The sequence below is a fragment of the Balaenoptera musculus genome, chromosome 13, assembly GCF_009873245.2.
Source record: "Balaenoptera musculus isolate JJ_BM4_2016_0621 chromosome 13, mBalMus1.pri.v3, whole genome shotgun sequence".
NCBI classification, from domain to species: Eukaryota; Metazoa; Chordata; class Mammalia; order Artiodactyla; family Balaenopteridae; genus Balaenoptera; species Balaenoptera musculus.
The window spans coordinates 84,103,380-84,127,630 of NC_045797.1; the positions used below are offsets into that span (position 1 = coordinate 84,103,380).

Below are 24,251 nucleotides of genomic sequence, written 5' to 3' on the forward strand. Positions count from 1 at the left end.
CCAGGGCTCAAACCCTGGCCCCAAAACTCCAGCAAATGCATTTCTCCTCTCAGACTCAAGTTGTAAATGCGGGCTAATACTATCTGCCCAGCCATGCTGTTGTAAGGGCTGATTATTGGTCACGCTTATCACGTGCCTGGAAAAACCTGAGAAGTGAAGCAAGCAGGAGACACCATGGCAACAGAGAGCAGGGGAGAGCACAGGGGGAGTGCTGACGAAGGCTTGGCAACGGGGGAGTGGGGCAGTCGGGGGGACCTGACAGGCCGGGGTCAGGAGCAAGGGCATCAGCCTAGACTGGAGTACGAGTCAGAGTGGGGAGGGGGGCAGAGGTCGGGGCCAGAGTCACGAAGACAAGGTGCCAGATGACCAGCCAACAGAGGAGGGTCAAGTGCGCAGAAGGACCCCTCAGAGGTACCACCACCGCCACCCACCACTGTTCAACTACCAAGGCCGGGGGAAGGAATCGGGTCTTTTTTGTTCACTCCTGTATCGTCGGCATCAGGAGCCCAGTATTTGTGGAATGAATGAACGAACCAGTATCCGTTTATCAAGACAATGTGTAAGTGCTTAACAGAACTTGTCCCTTAGATCTCATAACAACTCTCAGGTAGGCAATGTCACTCCTGTTTTACAGATGAAGCGACCGAGGCATGGCGAAGTCAAGTAACTTGCTCAAGGTCAGTCTGGCAGGAAGTGGAAGACCTAGGGTTCAAACGGTACACGCTGCTGGACAGCCTAGTCAGAAGCTGGCCCACCTGTCTCACCTGCTGGGCCTCTCCTAACTCTGAATCATCCTCCAAACCCTCCTTCCTGACACACACCTGCCCACCCCACACCGGGGTGACACCCTCCTTGGAGGTGACCTCCAGTAGAGCTCTCATCACACTGTGCTCAACTCCTTTTCTGTCCCCACCCCAGACCGTGAGCCCTTTAAGAGGGAAGAACCGCATCTATCCTACTCTGGTGCGTGTCTGTGCAGCTCCTGCTTGGACTAACTGCTGAGGAAATGGCAGTCGAATGTGCCAGGTCTTGCATGGAGTCGGCACTCAAGGCCAGTTCTAGGCTACCCAGCAGCCTGGCAGGAGGGGTGGGAAGTGGACACCTAGCCAGAGGGTTCTGATTAAGGACAGATTTGAGCATGATAAGATATGCAACCCCAGACCAAAAGGCCGGAGTTGGAATGGACCTCTGCTCCTTGGATAGCACATACTGTTCGACCACATCCTACCAGACAGGGACACTTTAAAAAGGGGAGGCAAAACTGGCACGAAGAGAGATCGCCAAAGTGGAAAAATCACTGTGGTTTCAGCACTTAGACCTACCAAGACCATCCCCCAGAACCTGAGTCCTCCCCCGCACAGCACACGTCTGGGTTCTCAACAAATAGCAGAGAATCCTCCGGCACCGCAGCGGGACCTGTCCCAGCAGAACGCAGCTGAAATGGACGTTTGTGGGATGGGGAAGGCGGGAGAAGGCAAGGCACACAGTGAGGAAGCTCATGCAAAGATCAGCGGTGTTGAGAGTTGTAACTTTGTAGAGGGGGTCTTCTCCAAATGTTAAAATATGATGCATATATAGGTGTTCACTGCATAGTTTTTCAACGTCTCTGTAAGTCTGAAAAGTTTCAAAATAAAATAATGGAAAAGTCAAAGTGTAGCATCCTATTTACAGGGAACGGAAATATCAGGAACAGGATAGGAACGCCAGTGGTTTGGAGGTGTGGGGGTGCTGGGATCGCGACGGCACAGTCTTTTCTCCAAAGTACAGCCACGGGTGACAGAGCAGCAGCCCAAAGCCCCTGTATGTGACGGCCATTTCCTTCACTTAGACCAAACGACTGACGTTTAAGGTTCACAGGAAGGAACTAGGAGAGTAACTCCTACCAACCATCACTGCAGTTTCCTTGGGGCACGTTACCTAATTTTTATGAACTATAATTATGTAGAATTTTTATAACACTGAAAAAAATCCATCAACACCTTCATTTTTCTGCCTCACAGAAGAGAATCCAAAAACAAGGGATGAGAGCTAAACAACAATAATGCCCAAATGTTCGATTCTTGTAATTGGAGGTACCCCACTTATAAAAATTATTTTAAAATAGATAAAATTTAACTTATCCATATTTGCTTATTACTTGCAATTGCGTTCACAGACTGTCCAATTTATGGAATACCATCATCAAAAAGCAACACAGAATGTGATACACAGAAAAGACAAGACATTCACAGCCAGGAGATCGGTGGGTTCGATCTTTGGGCATAAAGCCAGAGAAGAGCAGTAAAGAAGGTTCATTTGACCTCGCTGTGCATCTGGGCAGAACGGCTGGTCAACAAAAAACACAAAAACAACAAACCGTTAAAGACTTCTGGTGTGTGCTGGTAAATCTGTTATACTTTTCTGCAAAGCGGTAAATAACCGGCTTTCTGACAACAGCCAGTTTTCCCAAACCCCCTCCCCCTGCACAGCCAAAGCAAACACGGCCCTTGCTCTGTGCCCAGAGGGCTACTGAACTCCAGCACCCGCTCTCCTGTATTTTAAACCTGAGCTTTGCTTCACAGGTTTGATCCTCCTTCTCGGACCCTTCTTGCTTCCAACCATTCCCACCAGCTCTCCAGGGCTCAATGGCATCCTGGCTCCTGCGTTAGTGCTACCTCTTCTGGTTACAATCAGGCCACTATATTCTCCATACTCCAAGTTCTTTCTTTTTCTGTTTATATTCCATGTTTAGGAATATCCAAGTGTCAGGACCTGGATTCTCCAGACGGGGAGGAAGTCACCATGCTGTGGGTAACTCCCAGCACTACACAATTCCCAGCATGGAACCTCAATGGGCCAGTCTCTCACTTAGCTGACCCCTGTTTACCAAGAACCGATGAAATGAGCAATATGGTGCTATGATGTGACGGCCAGATGGGCACAGAAGGCAGGAGGGCCGCCTCAATCTGCTCGAGGTCCAGCTGGAGAAAAAGCATCTGTGCACTTGAGCACGTGTCCATCAAGCCCCCAAAGATATATGTTGCCATTGAAAAAACTCTCTCAAACAAAATGTGCGATACAGATCACTGGGGGGGTCGGGGGGGGCAGAGGCAGCCCTCCAGAGGGAGGGATTAAGGTACATCAGAAGGACAGGCAGAATTCAGCAACGCAGCGGAAGAGCAGGGGGTGAGCGGCTTCACTTTCACAAAGGAGTGACACCAAAGGCTAAACTGTAAACTTGGAAAATTTCCATTTCACTATCATTTATGCGTTCAAATTCTTTAGTCTTTAATAAAGTCCACAGCTACTGAAAGAAGAAAAGTAAAAATAAAAAATGCTACTAGCTATTAGTATATACATGGAGGAAGTATCTATTTTTTGAAGTTCATGAAGAAAGCATGCAAAGTTCTATAATTTATTAAAATACTGAACTACTTACTCTCCTAGACTTCGGTCACAAAAGGTAAATGCATTTGGGAGAAAAACAACAATATTCAGTTATAGTACAAGAACTTAAAACAAAATAGAGCATGCCAAACTGCCAACAGGGAACTTTATGCTCTGGTAAGTAGTTTAATAGAGGTATTGATCTAAAATCTACTAGCTATACACTTAAACATGTTCCTTTATTGACAAGGAAGTGGATTTATGTTAAATTTCACATTATAATAGCCACACTGTAGCAAACATATGCAATTACCTCAAATTTTACTTTTTAAAAGGTTTTCCAACAAGCCCCCCAAATACAAATCATCACTGCGAATGTGCTGGCCCACAGAGAAGTGATTATATGAAAGAGATGACGCAAGAAAACTAAGGTTTCTGCCCATCAGAAAGCAGCTCCAAGAAAATCAAGCTCCTCCCATTTTATGGAACATAATCTCCAGGCTGGAAGATTCAGATGGTCACCAGTCACCCACTGATGCCACACGGGCAAAGTCCATGTATATCTGTGGGCAGGGAAACCACAGAGCTCCAGGGAGAGAACCAACGGCATGAATAACGAGTGTCTATGTGACGGAGACCCTAAGAGCTATTCATCCAGCAATGGACGGAGCAGAAGAGGTTTAAATACTGCGATTAAGGCCATGCTTCCCCATGAAATAAGCATATTTTTAAAAAGATGGTTTTATAAAACCAACTTAAAGAACAAACTACATGTTTCCATGTTGCCCGATACAGCCCCACAGTGAACTGAGCGCCCAGAGACCTGGATCTCACCTCCTCAGTCCCGAAGCCCCCGAGACTGAGGGATGAAAACATAAAATAGCAATCTTTCAAAATTAAATCCCCTCACCTCTTTCTGTTCAACCTGTAATGCTGATTTCAAAATATCTCGAAGCTGTATCAACTGCCTTCTCTCTTCATCCTGGGCCTGTTTGATCTTTAAAAAACAAAACAAAGCAGAGAAAAGTACGGCTGAGGTACAGTGAGATGGTGGAGTTCGCGGAGCAGTTCTCCATAAACGCAACCTTCTCCCAACCAAGACCGAGGACGGAGCGGGAACCCCATTCTCCACACTCCGTGTGGCGCTTCAGGGCTGTCACTTTCTGGGTAGCACAGCACGCAAACACGAGATTACATGGAAGCAACATTTAAATCAAAGTGTTTGTCGCATAAAAACCCTTTCAACACTCATGTGGGAGGGAAACTACTTACTGTGTGAAGATCCGTTGAAAGTGTTTCAATGGAAGGTTTGAGGCTTTCAACTGCTTTCAGTCCATCCTGGAAAAAACTAGGAGGAAAAAAACAAGAAACATAGATTGTGTTTCATAAAAGAGAAAACAATTTTGTTAGATGGAGAAAAAACTTCTTTCAAGGAAATGGCTGAGATCACTATGGAATTCCTGGGGGAAAAGACTAGGACCCAAACCTTGAAATATTAGGCAAACCAAGAATAAAGTGACACTCAAAACTAAGAGAAAAGGCACTGCAGTAAGCCTCGTATTTGTGATTTTTCTTGACCCATATAAAATGAGCCCTAAATTTTCAGTTTATAACGGGAAACAGGACTCTACTGACAAATGGCAGCAAAGGCTTCGGTTCAGGAACGGAAGAGTCTGAGGCCAGGAAAGCATGGGGTGAACACAGAATAAGAGGCTAAAATATTTTCCTTGACAGGCAACAGCTAAGTGGAAAATTGAAAGAATGCAGAAAAAAAGCAAGCGAGCCTGAAGCACATGAATGGCCACGCCCCATGGGCAGAGCAGGGAGATGTGGTTGGAGAACTTGAGATCGAATATCAAAAGGAACTTTATATTTTTAACGCTCAGAACCCAGTGCTTGTGAAGTCATCTTTAACCAGTGATTCAGGAAGTACAACAGAGGCTGGACGAGTTTTTCTGCAGCAACAGCAGGCTGATGTGCAGCAAACTGCCTTTGAACCCTTTTGAGAGGAAGGAGAGGCTTCCCAGGGAGCTTAGGAGAGAGTTCAAAACCTGTAAGGAGGCCTAAAATGCCCGTGGACTTGGCCCCTGCCTGTGTCTCCAGGCTTCCACCCACACCATCTGCCCCTTTATTCACGTCTCTCTATTCCTCTATGGAGCTAAGTCCTCCCTGCCTCAGGCCCTTTGCACTTGCTGTTTCTTTCCTCTCAAGAGTTCTCCCTGCAGCCTACCTTCTGTTTCGCCTGGTTCATTCCCACTCACTCTTCACGTTTTAAGTTAGATATGGCCTCACCCTTGAGGTGTGCCACAACCCCCATCCCTTCAAAGAGGTCTCCTTGCCAGATTCTCTCAGAGCATTCTGTCTCTGGCTTCAGAACACTCACCAGAACTGCCATTACGTGTTTGCTGGTGTAATTGTTTAAAATAAAATCCCCCCATTAGATCTGAAGTTCCAGGAGGGTGAGGACACAGTATCCACAAAAGCTGACACATTTCAAAAGCTGACACATTTCAGACACACAATATTTGTTGAATGAAGAAATTAATGAGGAAAGAAGGAGAATTTCTAACTTCTGCCAGTTTACTGGGTACCAAGGAAACTATCTTCAAAAAGTGATCTGGGGTTCACCTGTTTCTTTCTTTGAAACTCAGCAATGGTCCTGTGGGAATTTCCCATATCAAGTATGCAATTAGCAGGAGGGGTTGTAAAAACAATGCTGCATGACACTTAATACAATAACTCCAAGGAGGAAGGGAGGAAGGAAGAGGAAAGCGTACACACAGGATGTGGGTTACGAACCACTACTAGCTAGTTATTAGGAATCAGAGGTTGGGCTATTAGAATTTCTTACCTTAAAAATCTTCAGATATATGCATAACTTTAACTTTACATTCTCATTCCTGTATTTTGCCTAATTCATTTTTTTCTAAATGTAAAATACGCTTCTGGTGTAGCAACTGTGTCCGTGTTATAATGACTTTTCCACATGTCTGTTTCCACTGATAGGGCAGAAATGCCATGCCATATACGTCTCTGTGTTTCCACTCTGAGCACAATGGCCGACACAGAGCAGCAATTTTAAATTGAAAAGGAAACTGGGAAGAACAAACACAGGAATGAGAAACTGAGCTTTTCCCTCTTGTCATGAACTCATTCGGTTCTCATGTTTTGTTTCAGCTCTATTTTTTTTTTTGTATAACTATTTTATTAATCAATTCAAATTCTTATAAAATAGGCGGGGTTGGGAGGGAGGGGGAGAGAGAGAGAGAAGCTGGACACACACTAGTTCAGGGGGTAGGAAAATTATCACAGGAGATCAGCACAGAAACGGTCCTGCTCTCGGGGAAAGGGAGCGGGTGCACAGCTCCAGAATCTCTGTGCCTGGCAACTGTCCCCACAGTGAGAGCACCTCGCAGTGGAGTCAAGGGCTCGGAGACGTGTTTCTCATCACAGACGCTGTTTCCATCATGACACTGCACGGTGTCACACTTGGAATAACGATACAGATTTAGGGTTCATCTCTGTAAAAGCACAGCCAATCCTGACCGTCTACCTAGGAAACCTCCTCCCTCTGATTTTCAAAACTCCTATCTTTCCGTACCGTCCTTACTGAGGCATGTTTGTATACTTTCTCTGGCCTTAGGGAAAGCTTCAAAAAAAGGGGCCCCTTTGCTGACTGCTGTCACCGCAACATTCCTAAGTACAAACCCCCAGACATTTTTTTTAGCTTGAGCCTGTTAACACTTTCCCAAGCTTCAGTCAAAACAACATTTACCATCGGTATTACCAAATGTCGACTTTTGTTTTTTATCTAACGTTTTCTAGCCTACCTGATCAAATTCGCCAGCCTTTAAAATACACCCACTGAGATTCAACCTTCAGGCGCCCACAAGCGGGCGGACTCTCCCTTCTCCAGCCTTCGCAACTGCAGCCTCACGGCCGGCAGCCTCCGCCCTCCCCCCCGGCTGGAGTGCGCTTGTCCAGGGCACCGGACTGGGTCTCATTGCAACTGCAATCCAAGTTCATCAAGCCGCAACTGGTCACAGTGGTTCTCAGCAGGTACTTGCTCAGAGAACAAGTCATTTCAACGCTCATCACTACTGTTTAGAACGTGACCGTTTTTGTTTATTTCTGTTTTAAAGACTGCCCTATTTCTAGGTTCACACTAGAGAAAAGGATCCTCAATCTTTAGCAGCAAAGGCTAGTAAGACACGTTTTGCAGGCTCTTCTAGGAACTAGAGATGCCAAGTCTTTCCTTAAATGAAATAAAAGACAAAGAACATACTCTGCAAGAATGCTTCCAGAGCAAAGCAAAAAGGAGTAAAAAGCAAAATAATGTCTGCCTAAGCAGTTCTAATGGTGAACACCTGAACATGGTTCCACAGAATCTAGTTTCCACCAAGAGGCCTCTTGGTACCTGCAGAGACGAGCAGCTTCAGCTGAGCACGCTGCCTCTGCCCGCCGGGCACAGCCGTGCTCCCCGGTGAGAAGTGGAGACCGGGAATGTTCAATGGGGACGCGAAGGAACTGCCCGGAGGACAGAGACACGCGTGGCCACTGGCTCCTTTGTCCCATGGCTGAGTCACTCAGGCTCCACACTTTACGCCCCAAAATATGCATTTGAAAAGTCAAAGCTTTCCAAATGTTTTTAAGAGCGTGCAGTGTGTGTGTACACGTACACACACGCACACACACACACTCACTCATCCAGAAAGGAAGTAATGGAAGATTCATCATTTTTAAAGGTTACTGAGCTCATGCCCATAAAAGGCCAAATGGTTCAATTTTCCACAAGTGGTCTGTTGCTACCCAACTGATTAGTTTGGGCAAAATAAAGAAAAAAAAGGAAATCCCAGAATAACTTCTTTTTAAAAATAAAATATCAGCAAGGAAACAACCCACTTCCTAAACAGCCTCACATAAGGTTACAAGGATAAGACCGAAAAAGTAATTTATATGCTAATCACACAGGATTTTGAGTCTCTGTAAAATAATTCATCTTAAAAACTCTGCAAATTAGAGGTCTTTCTATTTTCTAAGCTCCACGCTTGGAGCTCTTCTGTTAACCCAGGATGAATCACACAGCACATCTTCCTTTGCTGTTGGACCTCCACTGCTTTAGAAATGCAGTGTCGTCAGAGATGTAGTAAGAATTCCAAAGCACAGCTCCATCCAATTCAGTGCAATTCACTACTGCAAATCGTTCCAGGTAAACGTGCTAGAGGTTAAAAAATAAATGTCATGGAGGACATCCTTGAAGAGCACACAGTTCAGCGGGAGACAACACGAAAGGGGCCCTCAGGGGAATGTGCAGAGAGCACAGTGGTAACGAGAAGGAGGAAGAGAAGTGTTCAGGTAAGCGGGAGAGAAGACGACTTCAAAGCAGCCAGGTACACCTGAGCTGGGCCGCGAGGAGGAACAGAGGCTGGGGAAGGCACAGGAGGGGCAGAACTGCATTCTAGGCACAGGGCGCATCGTGTGTAAGGGGGCAGCAGCGTGGGGCACAGCCCGTTAAGGGAAAAGCAAGTGTATGCGTGTGGCACAGTAGCACCCTCAAAGATGTCCACGTCGCTCCGCACCCCTCCCGGTACTGTCGCAGCCTGCGCCCGGCACTGCGGCTCCGAGCGCCCTCGGACGCAACCTGCAGGCCTAAGTGACCGCCCACCCGCTCCTCCCCATCTGGGTCCTTCTCAACACACACAGTAACCTGCTGCAACAGAACCGGAAGGGGAGGAGCTACCCTGGCGTCCCCAGCCAGCACACGCTCTTCTCGTCACACTGCTGCCTCTGCACAGCCACAGCCAGGCCCCGAATCTCCGTCACATACCTGCCCATGCGCTTGCAGTCTCCCCACCCCACCTGAAGGTCCATGCAGGTAGGAGCCTGGCTTCCTTCATGCTGCACCACCTGGCACGCAGTAGGAGCTCAATCACTACTTGCTGAATGAATCCTCTGCTTGAAACTTTGAGAGCTTCCCAGTACGTCTGGGATAGAATCGGACGCCGTTAACCAGACCTCCAAGCTGTCCCCACCCCAGGCTTTCCTATGCAGCTTCATTTCCTTCAGTCACACTGGCCTTCCTACTGCCTCAAGACCTTGACTTTGCCTGGACTGTTCTTCCCCCATTCCTTACCTGCTGGCTCCTACTCACCCTTCAGACCTCAGAATACATGAATACATGTCCCTCAAAGAGGCCTGCAGCGAATTCAAGAAGAATTTGAACACCTACTGTGGGCCAGGTACTGTGTTCTGGCTGCTGGAACACACAGCAAGGAACGAAACAGAAAAAAGACAAAAAATCTCTGCCCTCAACCTTAACCTGAACTATATTCTTCTATTCTATTCTTTCTTAGACTCCCGTACTTCAGAACACTTCGTTAAACGTGCAGTTATAAGTGTGCTTGCCTAAGTCCAGCTCCCCTACCTGGTCCAGCAGGAACTGTGCCTGAGACGTACATTACTCTGTCTCCAGCGTCTCGGACGGTGCCCGAGGCACGGCACATACTCAACAAAAGCAGTGAATGAGCCCGCGGCCTGTTTATAGCAGCGACGGGGGGTCAGGGAGAAGTAGGATGAGGAGAGGGGAAGACAATGAGGCCAAGAGGTGAGGCCCAGGTTGTGAAGGGCTGACGGACGCGGTGAAGTTGAGTACATGAACGGTTCCCAGACCTGCAAGTTCCTCCTTCCCTTCCACACACAGCCTCCTTTGCTCAGTACTGTCATTTGTTTTATGTGATAAGTAATACATGAAAGTATTCTTTTAACTTAAGACACTGCATTAACACCATCTCATTTCTCTTTTAACAAATAAAGAACATCCGAGAATCAAACTAGTTTGCCACTTTACAAGAAAAGCAAAAATAAGTATATTTGATAATGTAGATTTTTACATTTAGTTTTTGAGATATAAAACTCAAACCATAAAATCCACCCTTTTAAAGTGTACAATTCAGTGGTTTTTAGTATATTTATTCACAAAGTTGCGTAATCATCAGCCCTATCTAATTCCAGAATATTTTCGTGACCCCAAAAAGAGACCCTGTGCCCGCTGGCAGTAATTCCTCCCTGCCCCCTTCCCTCAAGCCCTGGCAATCACCAATCTGCTTTCTGTCTCTGTGGATCTGCCTATTCCTGACCTTTCAAGTAAATGGAACCATCCAGTATGTGGTCTTTTATTTCTGGTACATGTTTTCAAGGTTCATCTTTGTTGTAGCCTGCATCACTGTTTCATTCCTTTTACTACAGAGTTTTAAATAAGTGTTTACTCTCCTCAACACAATACTACAGATCTCCCAGAAGTTGCCATAAAGAAAGAAACATCTGAAATACCATCATAACAAAGAAAAAGAACTTACTTGCATTGGGCATGAAAATATTTGATCAGATTCTGAAGTAAATCCACTCCCTTTTTAATCTTAATTTCATTGACCTTCAGCAGATACTGTTAAAAAACAAAACAAAACAGGAAATGTCATAGATAGAAGCAGAATATGAGCTGAATGTGAGCCTCTGAGGACAGATCACCTCTTCTACTTCTCTGACATTTTGCACGATGGGTAGGGCTCATGGTAGATGCTTAATATTTTTTGAATGCCATAACTAAATGTTTCTTTCAGTTTGGTGCCACATGCATTATCTGACATACAGGTAAGTAAATGCTTAACTTTAAGTGCCAAGAACTCCCCAGTAATAAAATATTCTGTCTTAACCGGCTAGGAGAAATTTCTGCCCTGGTTGCATGGAAGAATGAGGATAGTCCAAATGAAAGGGATTCTATCCATCTCAAACACTGCTGTCCACATACTCTGTCCCAGGTCCTTTTCTTTAGGCAGGTCATCATCTAAACACTAACTGCTAGTCTTCTGTAGTTGAGACTTTGTCTCCATGTCTCTAATACTAAAACACTTCTCTGACACTTTTAAAAAAACATCGTGATTGTTTAAAAAGAAAAAAAAGGAATTTTAAATTCAAATAAATTAAAGCCGTTTTCAACTTGGAGACTTCATTAACAACCACTAAGACATCAGGAAGCCCCAGGGATCTACAAAACAAGCATCCGGAAATACACTTGCTCTTTGCTAAAAGTTTATAGGACAAAGACTCCATAAATTCCCTGTCCCTTCCACTGCTGAAATAGGGCGTCAACAACTCTGAGAATGCGTCGCCTCTAAGACTGAATGCCCCCGAAAGAGCTGTTGACCCCTGCTGACCACAGGCATCTCAGCTGTAACCTGGGAAACTTGCGTTCAAGTGGCCTCCCAGGTCAGGCGGCAGCCCAGCTGGAAGAGGGAAGCTGAAACGGTAACTACGTCAACTGCCTTTACATCCTCATCTCCCTCCTTTCTGATACTTATTCTCTGTTAATTAAATAAGATGTCTGGCAATGTATTAAAATGGTTAAATGGTTAATAAGATGCTTGGCCATGTGTCAAACGTTAAAATGCACGTACCCTTTGACCCAGAAATTCTACTTACAGGAACTTATTCTAAGAAGATAATCATAAAAGTTTACAAAGATGCCTAGAAAAGAAGGTTCGTTGCAGACTTGTGTGTAAAAGTGAAAAATGGCAACAACCTAAATGTAATGAATGGGGAATTAAAGTGTGGTACATCCACAGAAAGAAGGGCTATGTAGCCATTAAGCCAATAAAGCAGAGACTTCCTGACATGGAAAGATGTCTGTAGCACACTAGCGAGTGAAAACAATCAGGTTACAAAGCAGCAGTGGAGAATGATCCTGTTTATACAAGTTGTCTTTATGTGTGTATAATAGGGATATCTGAAAGATGTTTAGCTAAATGTCAAAGCGGTAATCTTTTGGTAAGTAAAATCTGTGGTGATTTTTAATTTCTTTTATATATATATACACATATATACATACACACACACACATATATACTGGCCAATTTTTTAAAGCACGTATTTTTATAATCATAAAAAAGCGAGAGCGGATCTCTCATACGTTCTCAATTCACGGAAGCTCTGTATTACCTATCTGGCATACTGACTGTCTTTATAAGATTCATTTTGAAGAAAAAGTTCCACAGCTTTAAAATAAACACCTGGAAGTCACTCTTCTACATTAGATCCCACGCAACTAAAACTTTAAACACCTAAACAACGACAAACGTTTACAAAACTTGAGAACTTCAGTTTGAGGAAATGGTTGAACAATTTTAAAATGATTTTAACTGCAGCAGTCTGCTCACTCTGAGGGGCTGGGTCCTCAGGGACTGCTTTTCGGATGCTCTTTCCTTCCAGCCCAGGTCTGTCTGGTCAGTGTGTACAGGCTTCATCAGATGTGTGCTCCTCTGTCAACTCCAACCTCACTGCCCGGTCAGCCCACCTCTGCTTCTGTGCCTGCCCGGAGCGCCAGACCCCACCAACCGCCAGCTCTGCAGCGCAGGGACCCCGTGATGCTCGGCACAGGCTGGGGCCCGACGGCCACTCGGGGACCCGCCCGACAGACGACTCACGTGTGTGACTTAGAGACGTCGGGTAGATAGCGTTTTTCCAATAAAACAACCTACTTGACCAGTCCACACACCCATTCACCCAGACGAGGAAAAGAGCCCAGTGCTGGGTGCACGTCCCAGAAAGCAACGACAGAGCTGAGGATGGAACCTGCACCCTCACCTCAAGGGTATTACACTAACATGCTGGCTGAGTCTCTCGGTCACTAAACGTACTTTAACAAGCAGTCCTGCAGAGTTTACGTCAATAGCTTTCCTCCTCACTAGCCAAAACGAGAGCTCATCCTGAACTCACACACACGCCCTTCCCAAATCCACTCTCTGTGAAACACTACTACTTAATTTTACCCAGAGTCAATAAGAGCAATAGAGTGTCTGTATAACACACAGCGGTTTCTTTGCCCCTGTCTCTATCACCCGGGATGATTTCTCCAACACTGTGTGAAACGGGTCAGGCAGGTATTATTATATGTGATGTCTGTTTATAAAACAGCATATGTATAAAAGCAACCACTCTCCTACCTACAGTAGCACTTGGAGCTTAGTTAACTTTCTAAAAAGTCACGTAATGAAAAACAAAGCAGCAAAGGAGGGACAGAGGAACAAAAAAGACATAAGACATAAAAAACAAAAAAGTAAAAGAGCAGATATAAACCCAACCACATCAATAGTAACATCAAATGTGAATGACTAAACAATCCTATCAAAAGGCAGAGACTGTCAGACTGGATAAAAGAACATGATCCAAATATAGATCATCTACAGGAAACACACTGTAGATCCAAAGATACACATAAGTTGAAAGTAAAAGGCTGGAAAAAGAGATCCCATGCAAATAGAAACCAAAAGAGAGCTGGAGTGGCTGTACTAATACCAGACAAATATCCCCGATGCCTGGGACTGATTCCCCTCTGCTGACCACTTCAGAGTTTGCTCCGGGAATAGAAACACATTTTAATACACTCCTAAGACACACACCTATAAGGACTAGGCTCCTACTGTAATTAACAAATTAACAAACAGTCTAACATCAGAAAGCGCCTTCTGATGAGCTCTGCTGTTGACTGCTTAAAGGGAATCAAGAGCTCGCTGAACCGAGTTTCAACACCTGTCACAAATATCACCCCTGCATTGTGGACACTCAAAACGTAAGTCTGCCTGGCTACAGGAGGGAACACAAATGTCACCACGCTCAGGGGGCTTCACTGCCACCGCCCGGAGGAGCGAACTCTCAGGCCGAGGGGTAAACTGTTTCCACAAACAGACCCCCAAGCAAGGTATAAAAAAGGCTGGAAGCAAAGGCCTGCATGATTGGTCTTCGACATTTTCCACCCCTGAGCCTCCAGCAGAGAAATGTTCTGAGTGTCAGTCCTGCCATTCTCCCCTCCCCGAGGCGAGGACTTGGGCTGCCGGTGGAGCAGGACAGAGGACCTCCCCAGGGTGCCTGGGCCTCTGGCCTTGGGGACCGTCCCCACCCCGAGCAGGCGGAGCCTGGGGGCACGCACTTGCAGAGGCTCTCACACTCACAGAGGGGACCACGGCTGGGGTGTCACCGCCCCGCCCCCGGCACCTCCTTAAGAACACCAAAGTGGGGGCGAGTGTGCGCGTGCGGAAGCAGAAAGAACCCGCTTTCAAGTGAGTCGCTCCTTCAGAAAGGCTGGAGCTGGGCTAATCTAGCCCCACGCTCCCTGAACAACAGAAACTGGACGACAGGGTCCGGCAGTGCATCTGGCGTTTGCCCCGAAGCGTCTGGCGGACGTACCTCGCACATCTGCAGCTGGAAGAATCGCCGCTCCTTCTCCATCTCCTCCGCGATCTCAGCCCCGCTGATTTCCGTGCGGATCATCCCGTGCAGCTTGGCATGCTCCTTCTTCTCCTTTTCTATCTTGGTTCTACATGTGGAAAAAGCGAGACTCAATCAAGACACCTCCAGACTGGACAGCCCCGCTGTGATCCCGACACCCACCCTGGACACAAATGCTCGCCGAGCCTTTCCGGAACAGGACGGCCTCGAACTCACTGGAAAGGAAAAAGCGTTTCGTCATAAACATGTCAACCGTGGCCCTTTCTGTTGCGTATCGACCCAACAAATGCTTCCAAAGCAACTCGACTATGACAGTGCTCATCATCACAGAAGAACACAAGTGACCTTTCCCGTTTTTAAGCGTCGCTCCCCTTTCCACGTCTATCTCATGCTCGCCTGTGCTCGAGTCCAGTGTGCGGGTCAGGGTACCAGCTGACCCCCGGAGTGCATCCCGAGACAGGTGACCAGGGTGAGGCAGCCACGCGTCACACTGGTTAGGAAGGGCTTGGACTAGTAACTGGATTTTTATCCTGGAGAAAAGGAGGCTAAACAAAAGCCACAGAAAGCACTCAAAAATATAAAGGGTGTCATGAAGAGGAGGGCGCAGACTTTCCTGCAGAGCCCCAAGGCAGACGCTACACAACGCAGGCAGCGTGTCTTAGAAAGCTGTTCAACACGAAATGGGTTCCTCTGGGTCCAGAGGCCCCATCATTTGGGGAGGGGGTATTTAGGAAGAGGCGAGAAATATAGCTTCTAATCCTTGTTCTTTATCTTGAAGCACGGCACTGGGCGCACAGTAGACCCTCAGTGACTTGACTGGGGGAGTAAGAACGTAAAGAAAAGGTGACCGTTTGGTGAGGATGTTGTTAAAGGGACTCATGCACCAGGGAGGCAATGTGACTGGAGGGCCCCGGGGACAATCACACAACTCCAAGCCTCCCCTGACGCCACCGCAAAGGGATCAAGACATGGTCCAGATGTCGGTCACTCTTGTAATGATCAGGTATGGAACGACAGGCCAGGAATTGTAAAGACGTCTTAAAGCTGTTTGTTGCGTATCACAATGCCTCTCAGGATAAATCAATCTTGCATGTAAAGGGGTAGAGCTAATTTTTAAATTGATCCCAGAATTACTCTGAGTTTTAAAGGGTGCTGCTCCTTCGTTCTCCAATTCTGGGATTTTGTGCATACCTCTGTCCTCACCTTATCTATCTGTCTTGATTTTACAGAATTTGATCTCGTTCCTCTTTCAAACCTTTTCCTTTCAGAAGCAGAAGACTCTCTCAGGCAACCCTCTTCAGAGACCCTCTCCTGTGCCCGGTTCAGATATGCACAGAAGCATTTCCTCTAAGGCCCTCGAGGGCAGCAGCGACGGCAGCTCAATGAAGTCGGCAAATCCATGTCCTGCCCTTGGCTCAACTAGCCTCTCCTGGTTGACCAGCAGCAGATACCAAGGCCAGGTTTCCCACCTGTAAAGCAGGAACGTGGACCCTTTCCTTATTCACTGCACTGAACTGACACACAGATGCAGGATGCTAATGAGCCAGGGATAGTGAGTCTGGAGCCTCTCTGGGTTGAGCCGACCTTCAAAGCATTCTGGTTTAATACTGTATCTGTGCTTACATACGAACGTGTGCCATTAGTGAGACTCTGGAATTTGGAGTATGGGAGCTTAAGATTTCCAGGATGGGATGAGTACCAAAGGTTTGGGATTCCTTGGTGTGAGCTTTGTGATCCTTCAGCTCTGAATAGAGACCCAAGGCTGGTAAAAGCAAACAAACCCGATTAAATACGTGTAGTTACATCTGAAAAGGCTTTCTTCTTATCACATCCCACTTTACCAGATGGCTTCATATAAAAGTTTCTATTTCCACTGAGAAAACTCTATTACCCAATGCACAGCAATTACAAAGCAAGCCTGAGGCATTTAAAAATATTTTCTATTTCTCAAGTATTTAAAATTATTGAAATCATCATTCCCACAATCGCTAGCCCAATTCTAGCTAGCTCAATCCTCTCCACCTGAGGAAATGAGAAACTGTGATCAGAAATGTTACAACAAGTGCCTGAAGTCAACCCGTAGAAGTCAATTAACGTTCCTGAAGATAACATTCTGTAGCCATTAGGACATAAGAGGAGGGATGAGGAAAAAACAGTTTAAAGAGGTTTACATCATGAATGTAGACACCTGGTATGAAAGCATCTGGTATCACAACAAACCACAGCAACACAGTTTTGGGTGAATTCTTTCCTGGATTAAGGTTTATTTAGACAATACCTTTAAGCAATAAAGGCTCGATTTAAAATTAAAATCTCAAGTTACCTATGCTTACTTTTTTAAATGAAAATACTCACATTTTTGTTTCGTAGTCCTTCCAAGCTTTATCAAAAGGCTTTTTCAGATCCTGTAAACAGAGAGGCATAAATTAAACAGGACTAATCATTAATTTCTGGGCAAGATAAACTTATCCCTAGACTAGCCCTGAAAGGAGTATTAATTTCTGCAATAAATGACGTATGTGATCCCAGGAAAAATGGAGAGCTTAGAGCACAGGCTTTTAATCAGACTAGCGGTAGCATTTAGTTTTTTTCTTTCTCTTTAAGAAATTTTTATTATAGAATATACCAAATGCACACAGACAAAAGTGGAGAGAATTATATAACGTACCTAGCTAGCTAGGTCAGCTAGCTATAGCACGTATCAACTCACAGCCCACCCTGTTTCACTCATACCCTGCCCTCTGCCCTGAGATTATTCTGAAATTAAACCCAGAAAGACATAACATTTAATCTGCAAGTATTTTAGTATATCTCTCTAAAAGAAAGGGACTCTGATTTTTTTCTATTAATATAGGAATCTCCTCAACACATGCACCCCTGATCTGGGCCCCAAAACAAGAATATGAAAGCCATTCACCTTCTCCTGAGGTCTCCCAATTCTGTCTGGAACTCAGGACCTCATATTCTCTGATAAAGCCTGACTCAAAAATATACTGAGCCACTAGAAATTCTATCAAATTTGGTTCCCACCTATTTATGCTCCCTTTAACAGGGGTCTTTTAGAAGAGAAAACCCCTTTGTTGTGGGGATTTTTTTCTTTTTTTGACTCTTCTTTGGCCTTCTGACGAGGCCTAAGCTCCACAGCCTGGCACCTAAAGCCTCCAGGAAGGCGTCTGCCCACCCCGTAAGCCTCATCTCCCACTCTGCAGCCCCGCCGACCCAGGGCCCCTCGCGCAGGGCTGCGTCATGCTGCTGCAGACTGGCATGGTTTCCCCTCTGCTTTGTGTGCCCTTCCCTCCTGCTTTTCTGGTTCTCGCCGGACGTGTTCTCCGGGCCCCCAGGGGATGCTGAGCGGTGTTCCTCAGTATCCTGACGGCTCCCCGGGCCCAGGCTCCTTGCCCCAACAGCTCTCCTGGCACTTCTGCCCCTGCAGAGGCCCCCGTGATCGGCTGGGCTTCCGGATGTGCCAGAGGCCGCCGGGGATCACGTGTGGATCCCATCAGAGCACTCGGTCGCCTAAGAACTGGGGCACGATTGCCTCCCTTTCACATCACACACCTGTCTGGGCCAATGACATGCGAGAGCAACTTTCTGCTTGGTGCCTGGTGCCCACACAGCACTCGAGCCCTGACTGTCCCCACGCACGTGCCTGGGAAAACAGTTCACGGCTCAAGTGTTTGTACGAGGCAAGGCGAGGCCTCAACAACGAGCACCCTTTGGAGGACAGAAAAATAAAGGCGGCTCAGGCCTTGCTGGTGCCCATTCTCCCTCCAGGAAACCACCCTGCAAGGATCCTTTCCCAGGGCTCAATCAGTGACACGCTAGCTGGAAAAACCAGACTTCACACAGGGTTCCCTGCTCAACGGGCAGAACCCAAAAGCCGTTGACAGCTTCCAGAAGAGCTGTTTCTTTCCCTTCCACATCAGGAGCACCAGCAGGAGAGCCAGAAAGGCCACGGGTCACCACTGATAGGGCCGAAAGGTGGTGCCACGATGGCCAGTCAAGGGAGCCCGAGGCAGCCCGGAGCCACCCCGCCGTCCCAGGAAGAAGGCTCGAGGCCGTGGCTGCCCCGACTGGCCAGCGTGACGTGATTCCACGTCCTATGAAAACCGCCCCCCGTGACAGGACTCTTCATGTCATACCCCTTTCACTCCTTTTAGGTCCCCCTTCAGCAAACTGTCCAGAGGGAAGGAGATTATGTTGTTCATATTCTGAATCTAAAAAACAAAAACAGAAAAAAATATCCTTATTCCATTTCCTTTTTAATCTAAAGTAAGGACAGCAAGGAGGTTAGAGAACACGCGGTGATAATTAAACTTCCCTTAAAACCTGACCAGCACAAGTATGACAGCCTTATTCATTCTTACATTCTAAGTAATGATTTTACCTTACAAATGAATATATAACTAACGAAAAGTCTACATCTGTCTGTATTTCACAACAATAATAACCTTCTATTATTGGGCTATGAAGTCTGTGGAAAGATAATCATTACAACGAAGAAAAAAAAAAAATCAATGACAGAATCACTTTAAAGACACAGGAACAGAAGCCCAAACACTTCCTATTCTCACTCATGGCTCCATCCGATGCCCCGGGGCTGGGCTTTGGCCAGTTCTGGGGGCCCAGAGCCCCCAATCTCCCTAGTACAGCCCCCAACAGGGGAGACTAAAAGGAAAAACAGAACGAAGGGGGCTTCTGTCTCCTGAGAACGTGTATAAGTGGGTGTTGAGAGAGAACTAGAAAAGAACCGAGAGAGAGAGAGACAGAGAGAGAGACAGAGAGAGAGAGAGGAAAGCAGATAAATGAGAAAGGGAAAAGGAGGGACAAGTGGTCTTAAGGTCCCCTATTCTCCCTGAAGCAAGAAGGCAAAAGACGGTGGCTTAGCAAGTTGTCACCACAGATTAAATGCGGAGAACCAGACCCTCCTGACACACGCGGGCATGCTCACGCCACGCAAGCCCGTCCCCGCCGGCCGTTCAGCTGTGAGCAACTTAAAGACACAAAGCTTCAGTCAGCAAGAACCTCGACGCACAGACTCCCCCGGCTCTGAAGCCGACAGGAGTCCCTCCCCAGTGAGAAAATAAGCTGAGGCTCTACCTTCTCACCTCCCCAGGCTCTCTCCCCCTAAGTCAGCACAAGTGGCACGCAGCCTTCTGGGGCTGTGTGCATGTGTCACCTTGGTGACACGCACCGAGATCACGGGACCACAAAAGGACAGAGGCAGGAGTCAGGACTGTGGAACCCTTTGCATCCCTTCTTACAACCGAGCAAAGGAGAGCTTTATTTTTAGTAGAATTACCTTGACTGGGAAGACCCACCACAGGCACAATTTTTAGGGCGATATGGGATCTGATTTCCACGCACTGTTCAGCATATGAAATCTCAAAACGGAGAAAGAAATTTACTTGAAAAATACTGGTAAGGTGTGTAATAACGCCTGCACCAACCACCTTTCCTGCCAAATAAATGGTCAGTTAATGACCGTCATTTCAGAAATGCCTTCTGGGGTAACTTCTGTCTGGCGCTTACACAGCTCAACATGTGTCATGCACCCAGCAGAGGCAGTGTCATCAGCTATGACGCGCTAGGATTAGCCTCGAGAGTTAAGCTGTAAATACTGAAAAGCTGAGTTTAAGGCGAGGTCCCGTGGGTGACGGAAGGGATGGAGACAAGGCCGTGCAGGTGACTCACCCCTGGCGCGAGCACACCTGGGCTTCCGCTGAGCCGTGGGGGGCTCCGTCCCCACACGCGCCCCTCGTTCCCACCCGCCGCGAGAACGCACCCACCCCCGCCTCCTCGGGCCCCTTGTCCCGCCGCCGCCCCTCACCCCCTGCTCGCGGCACTCTCCTCCTCCTGGGCTCCAGCCCTTCTGACCCCCTGCTCGCCCACAGCTCCCTCTGGCCTTCCCACCGGCCTGCCCCTCAGTGGCCTCACTGCCCCTCGTCTGGACTGAGGCACCGCTTCCCCTGCTCCTGGCCACCGTCTGGGATCCCAGTCTCTGCCCGTCCCAACCCCTCCTACGCAGTTGTTGGATTTCTCTGGCGTTGTGTCCCTGATAAAGACCAAACCTACTCCCGCATCTGGACCCTCACAGTCCAACCTCACCTGCCACGTTTCATCTCGGTATCCGCTGTTCAAAGCCTTCCCATCCACCAGGATTTACTCGGATGCTACCTTTTCCAACAACATCCCAACCTCTCAGCAGGAAGTGACCCCTCCCTCCCCAAATCCTCTGATATTTTCTTTTTAAAAATATTTCTTAAGGGACTTGACAGGTTCTACCCTACATTTGTCTTATCAAGCTCACGCCACGAATCCTAAGGGGCGGCTTCAAGTTTTTCTATTCTCTACAGTACTCTACACAGAGCGTGGCAATGGCTGAGTGAAACAAGTTACCTAAGTATTTTTCTGAGCACCTAATACATAAGAGACAGAATCTAGAGATACATTAATAGCTTTAAACATCATATAACTAATGTGTGAATTCATGAATTCATTCATCAGGTATTTACTGAGTACCTATTTTATAGACAGCAGTAAGCTGGCTACAAATGTAAACAAAACATGATGCTTGTCACCTCAGAGGAAGAATAAATATATACACAACAAGAATTAAACAGAAAGTCTAAGACACACCACATGCAGCATGTTTCACTCTGTACAGACACCAGCGGCTCCTGGGGGAAAGAAACAACGACTACAGCTTTAAGCAGTCAGGCGGGCTGACGCGGGCTTGGGAAGAAGGTGACTGGTCAGTTCCTGAGCCGCGAGACTCCGCCCTTTCATCCACTCGATCGCAGAGCCGTGGCTGGAGTCAGAGCCCAGGTCCGTTCAGTCCTCAGCGCTGCCCAGAGAGGAGCCAAGGCAGCGCCATCCTGGACAAGTCACGTGCAGGGACAGCCCAAGGGGGCAGGGGTGGTGGTCAGAGCTGCTCAGGGTGGGAGGCTGGGCCAAAGGCACCAGAGCGACCCAGATACACGGTAGGTTGGAGGAAAAAAGAATAAGGTGCTTGCAGATTACAAGCTGTATTCCTAGGAAGAACTCTAGTATGTTCTTATGGGAGGTGTGTTACGTGTGAGTGTATGCATGAATGAGCGAGAAAAACAAAACCCTCTATAGCAGGGGAGAAGAACATCACCCAGAATTTGGTTTACACATCTATTTTAAGACTACTTGTTATCGGGACTTCCCTAGCGGTCCAGTGGTTAAGACTCTGCGCTCTCACTGCCGAGGGGCTGGGTTCAATCCCTGGTCGGAGAGCTAAAATCTCACAAGCCGTGTGGCAAGGCCAAAAAAAAAGAGACTTTTTGCTACTTAATTCAAATAAGAACTCAGGTAGTGATGACAGGTATTAGGTAAGAGGAGGTAAACTAAGCTTTGGCATCCAGAAGAGTGAAAATCTAAGGACATCCAAACACTGGGCCAGCTTGCTTTCATTCTGGACACTGGAGACTGGGTGAGCACGACATTAAACAGCCATCAAAACTGTGATGACTGCCACAAAGGAGGCACACGGGGCCCTCAGGGAGCGACAGGAGATGAAACTGGGTGGGTAAGAGGGCTTAGGAGACAAAGATGCATTAGACAGAACCTCAGTCCTCACGAACTCACCGTTTAATAAGGCAGATAAAGCACATATTTAAGTAAGTAAAGTGCCATGTGGAAACTCTACGAGCCAGAAATAAAACACCACGGAGTTTCTGAGAAGGGAAAATTACTTCCAGTCTGGGCACCAGGGAAATCTTTGCTGATTGGGGTTATGTGAGATAGACCGTCAACGACAGGGAGAATTACGTCTTGCAAGATGGGCTGGAGGGAGTCCAGGCACAGGAACAGTGGAGAAGTGGGAGCACACAGCCAGGGGAGCGGCGGGGGTTAGCAGAAGATAAGAGCGAAAAAGAGCAGCTGGAAGAGAATCCCACCAAGGGGATTCCGGCCTCCATTCCATCCATTTCTCTTTCCGGGGTTACTCAAATGATCTAAAATAAGAAACTACTACTCCCGTAATCAGAAACTAATTAGCTAAATTACTGCAAAAGAGACAGAAAGTAGATCGGCGGTTGCCTGGGGCTGGGGGTGGGAATAGGGATTAACTGTGAGGGGACAGGAGGGACCTTACTGGGGGGAAGAAAATGTCCCCAAACTGATTTAAGGTGATGGCTGCATCACTTGGTAAAACTACAAAAAATCAATGACTTGTACAATTGAAATGGATGAGTTTTATGATATATAAAATATACCTCATAGAGCTTTTTTTTTTTTAAAGAAATTATTACAAACATACACAGAATCCCCATCAGTGGGCTTCCTAACAAAGCTCCTCCACTCCTGGCACCAGCCTCTGCCTGCCCTCTGCATTTACCTGCTCTTGTACGGAACCCGCGCAGCACACAAGCATTCTGACTCAGGGTGAGCGTCCAGGAAATGACTGGCCCTCGTCTCTGCCTGGGCCCTGAACCGCGGGCTGGTGCCCAGATGTCCTGTCTCAGCAAGAGCGCCCTGCAGCAGGAAGGAGGGGCTCTGGGTCTCCCTCTGCCTGCCTGTACTGGAGCCGCCCAGCAGCCTCAGGCCCACAGCTGAACGAACCATCTCCATTCTGGCCATGAGAGATGAAAACCACAGCCAGGAGATCACTGCACACGCGTCGTGCTCAGCAACTCCAGCCTCGATTTACGAGCAATAAAACTGTTACGATCGCTGGGAAGAATTAAATTACCCCTGGGTCACCCAACTAGAATATTTCCCTTAGCACCAAGCAAGCACTGGGCTTTCTCTTATCCTCTGACTTGCTTTTAACAAGTATATGAAGTAAAATGGCTTTCTGAAACCCCAAGCATGACCTGAATACAAGTTATTACTCTCTGTTGCTGCCAGTAAGTATGGATCTAATGCCAACAGCACACAGACGACCTTTACAAAGTCGCAGTCCTCCCTGCTCTGTCTTCCCTTTTCCGGGGTTCACCTGGATATGTCTGACAAGAGGAGGTGACAGTAGTCAAATGGGTGTAATCTCAGAAGGAGACGTAGAATGATTCAGTCGTGGGGAGACAGGCAGAAGGGCTATCAGAGATGGCAAGCAGCCTGAGTAATGTCATAGCTGATTAGCAAACAAAGATAGACCAGGAGATGGGGCAGGGCTGGGGGAATATAGCCAGACAATAGCCATCTTTCCACATGGGTCTTCCTAATTATTATTATATTTTTTGGGGGGGAGAGGGGGGTCTTAAAACTCCTTGACTCGCGAGCTTTGCCACCTCCATACTCTCTAAAGATCTTTTCCCCGCTTCCCCGTAACACTTCCCCTGCCCACAGGGTCAGTGTCTCGGCTGCTCCTTCAGCTCTGTCACCAGTTACCAGCAGCTGCTGATGCGGCCAAAGCTCCGCCCCTGGTTCCAGCCTGACCCCTGGGAACCCTGGCGCTGCCTTCTCCTTGGCTGGGGATCTGTCGAGAAGCCTGAACCTAGACAGGATTTTTGTATCATAGTGCTCTACTTTTAAGGAGCAGCAAAGAGAAGACAGACTCAAAACATAAAAGTTGCTGGGCAGAATCTTCCTAGCTCCAGGCTCATGAGTCTAGAAAAGACCAGGTCTTCCCAGGACTCTCC

At 47.2% G+C, this 24,251-nt stretch overlaps 1 protein-coding gene across 9 annotated transcripts in view; it reads right to left on the reverse strand.

Annotated features, from left to right (window-relative positions):
- ASAP2 (ArfGAP with SH3 domain, ankyrin repeat and PH domain 2) overlaps window positions 1–24,251 on the reverse strand; it is a 160,563-nt gene that overhangs the window by 50,652 nt on the left and 85,660 nt on the right. For 5 of the 9 annotated variants that reach the window (XM_036872735.1, XM_036872733.1, XM_036872731.1 and 2 more), the window contains exons 4-10: window positions 18,786–18,860; window positions 16,999–17,048; window positions 14,602–14,731; window positions 10,722–10,807; window positions 4,639–4,714; window positions 4,277–4,363; window positions 3,419–3,427 (exon numbers count right to left, since the gene is read on the reverse strand). In XM_036872735.1, the coding sequence (XP_036728630.1) occupies window positions 3,419–3,427; window positions 4,277–4,363; window positions 4,639–4,714; window positions 10,722–10,807; window positions 14,602–14,731; window positions 16,999–17,048; window positions 18,786–18,860 (513 nt within the window). The remainder of the gene's footprint in view (window positions 1–3,418; window positions 3,428–4,276; window positions 4,364–4,638; window positions 4,715–10,721; window positions 10,808–14,601; window positions 14,732–16,998; window positions 17,049–18,785; window positions 18,861–24,251) is intronic. The other 4 variants (XM_036872736.1, XM_036872734.1, XM_036872729.1 and 1 more) reach the window with 2 other exon arrangements.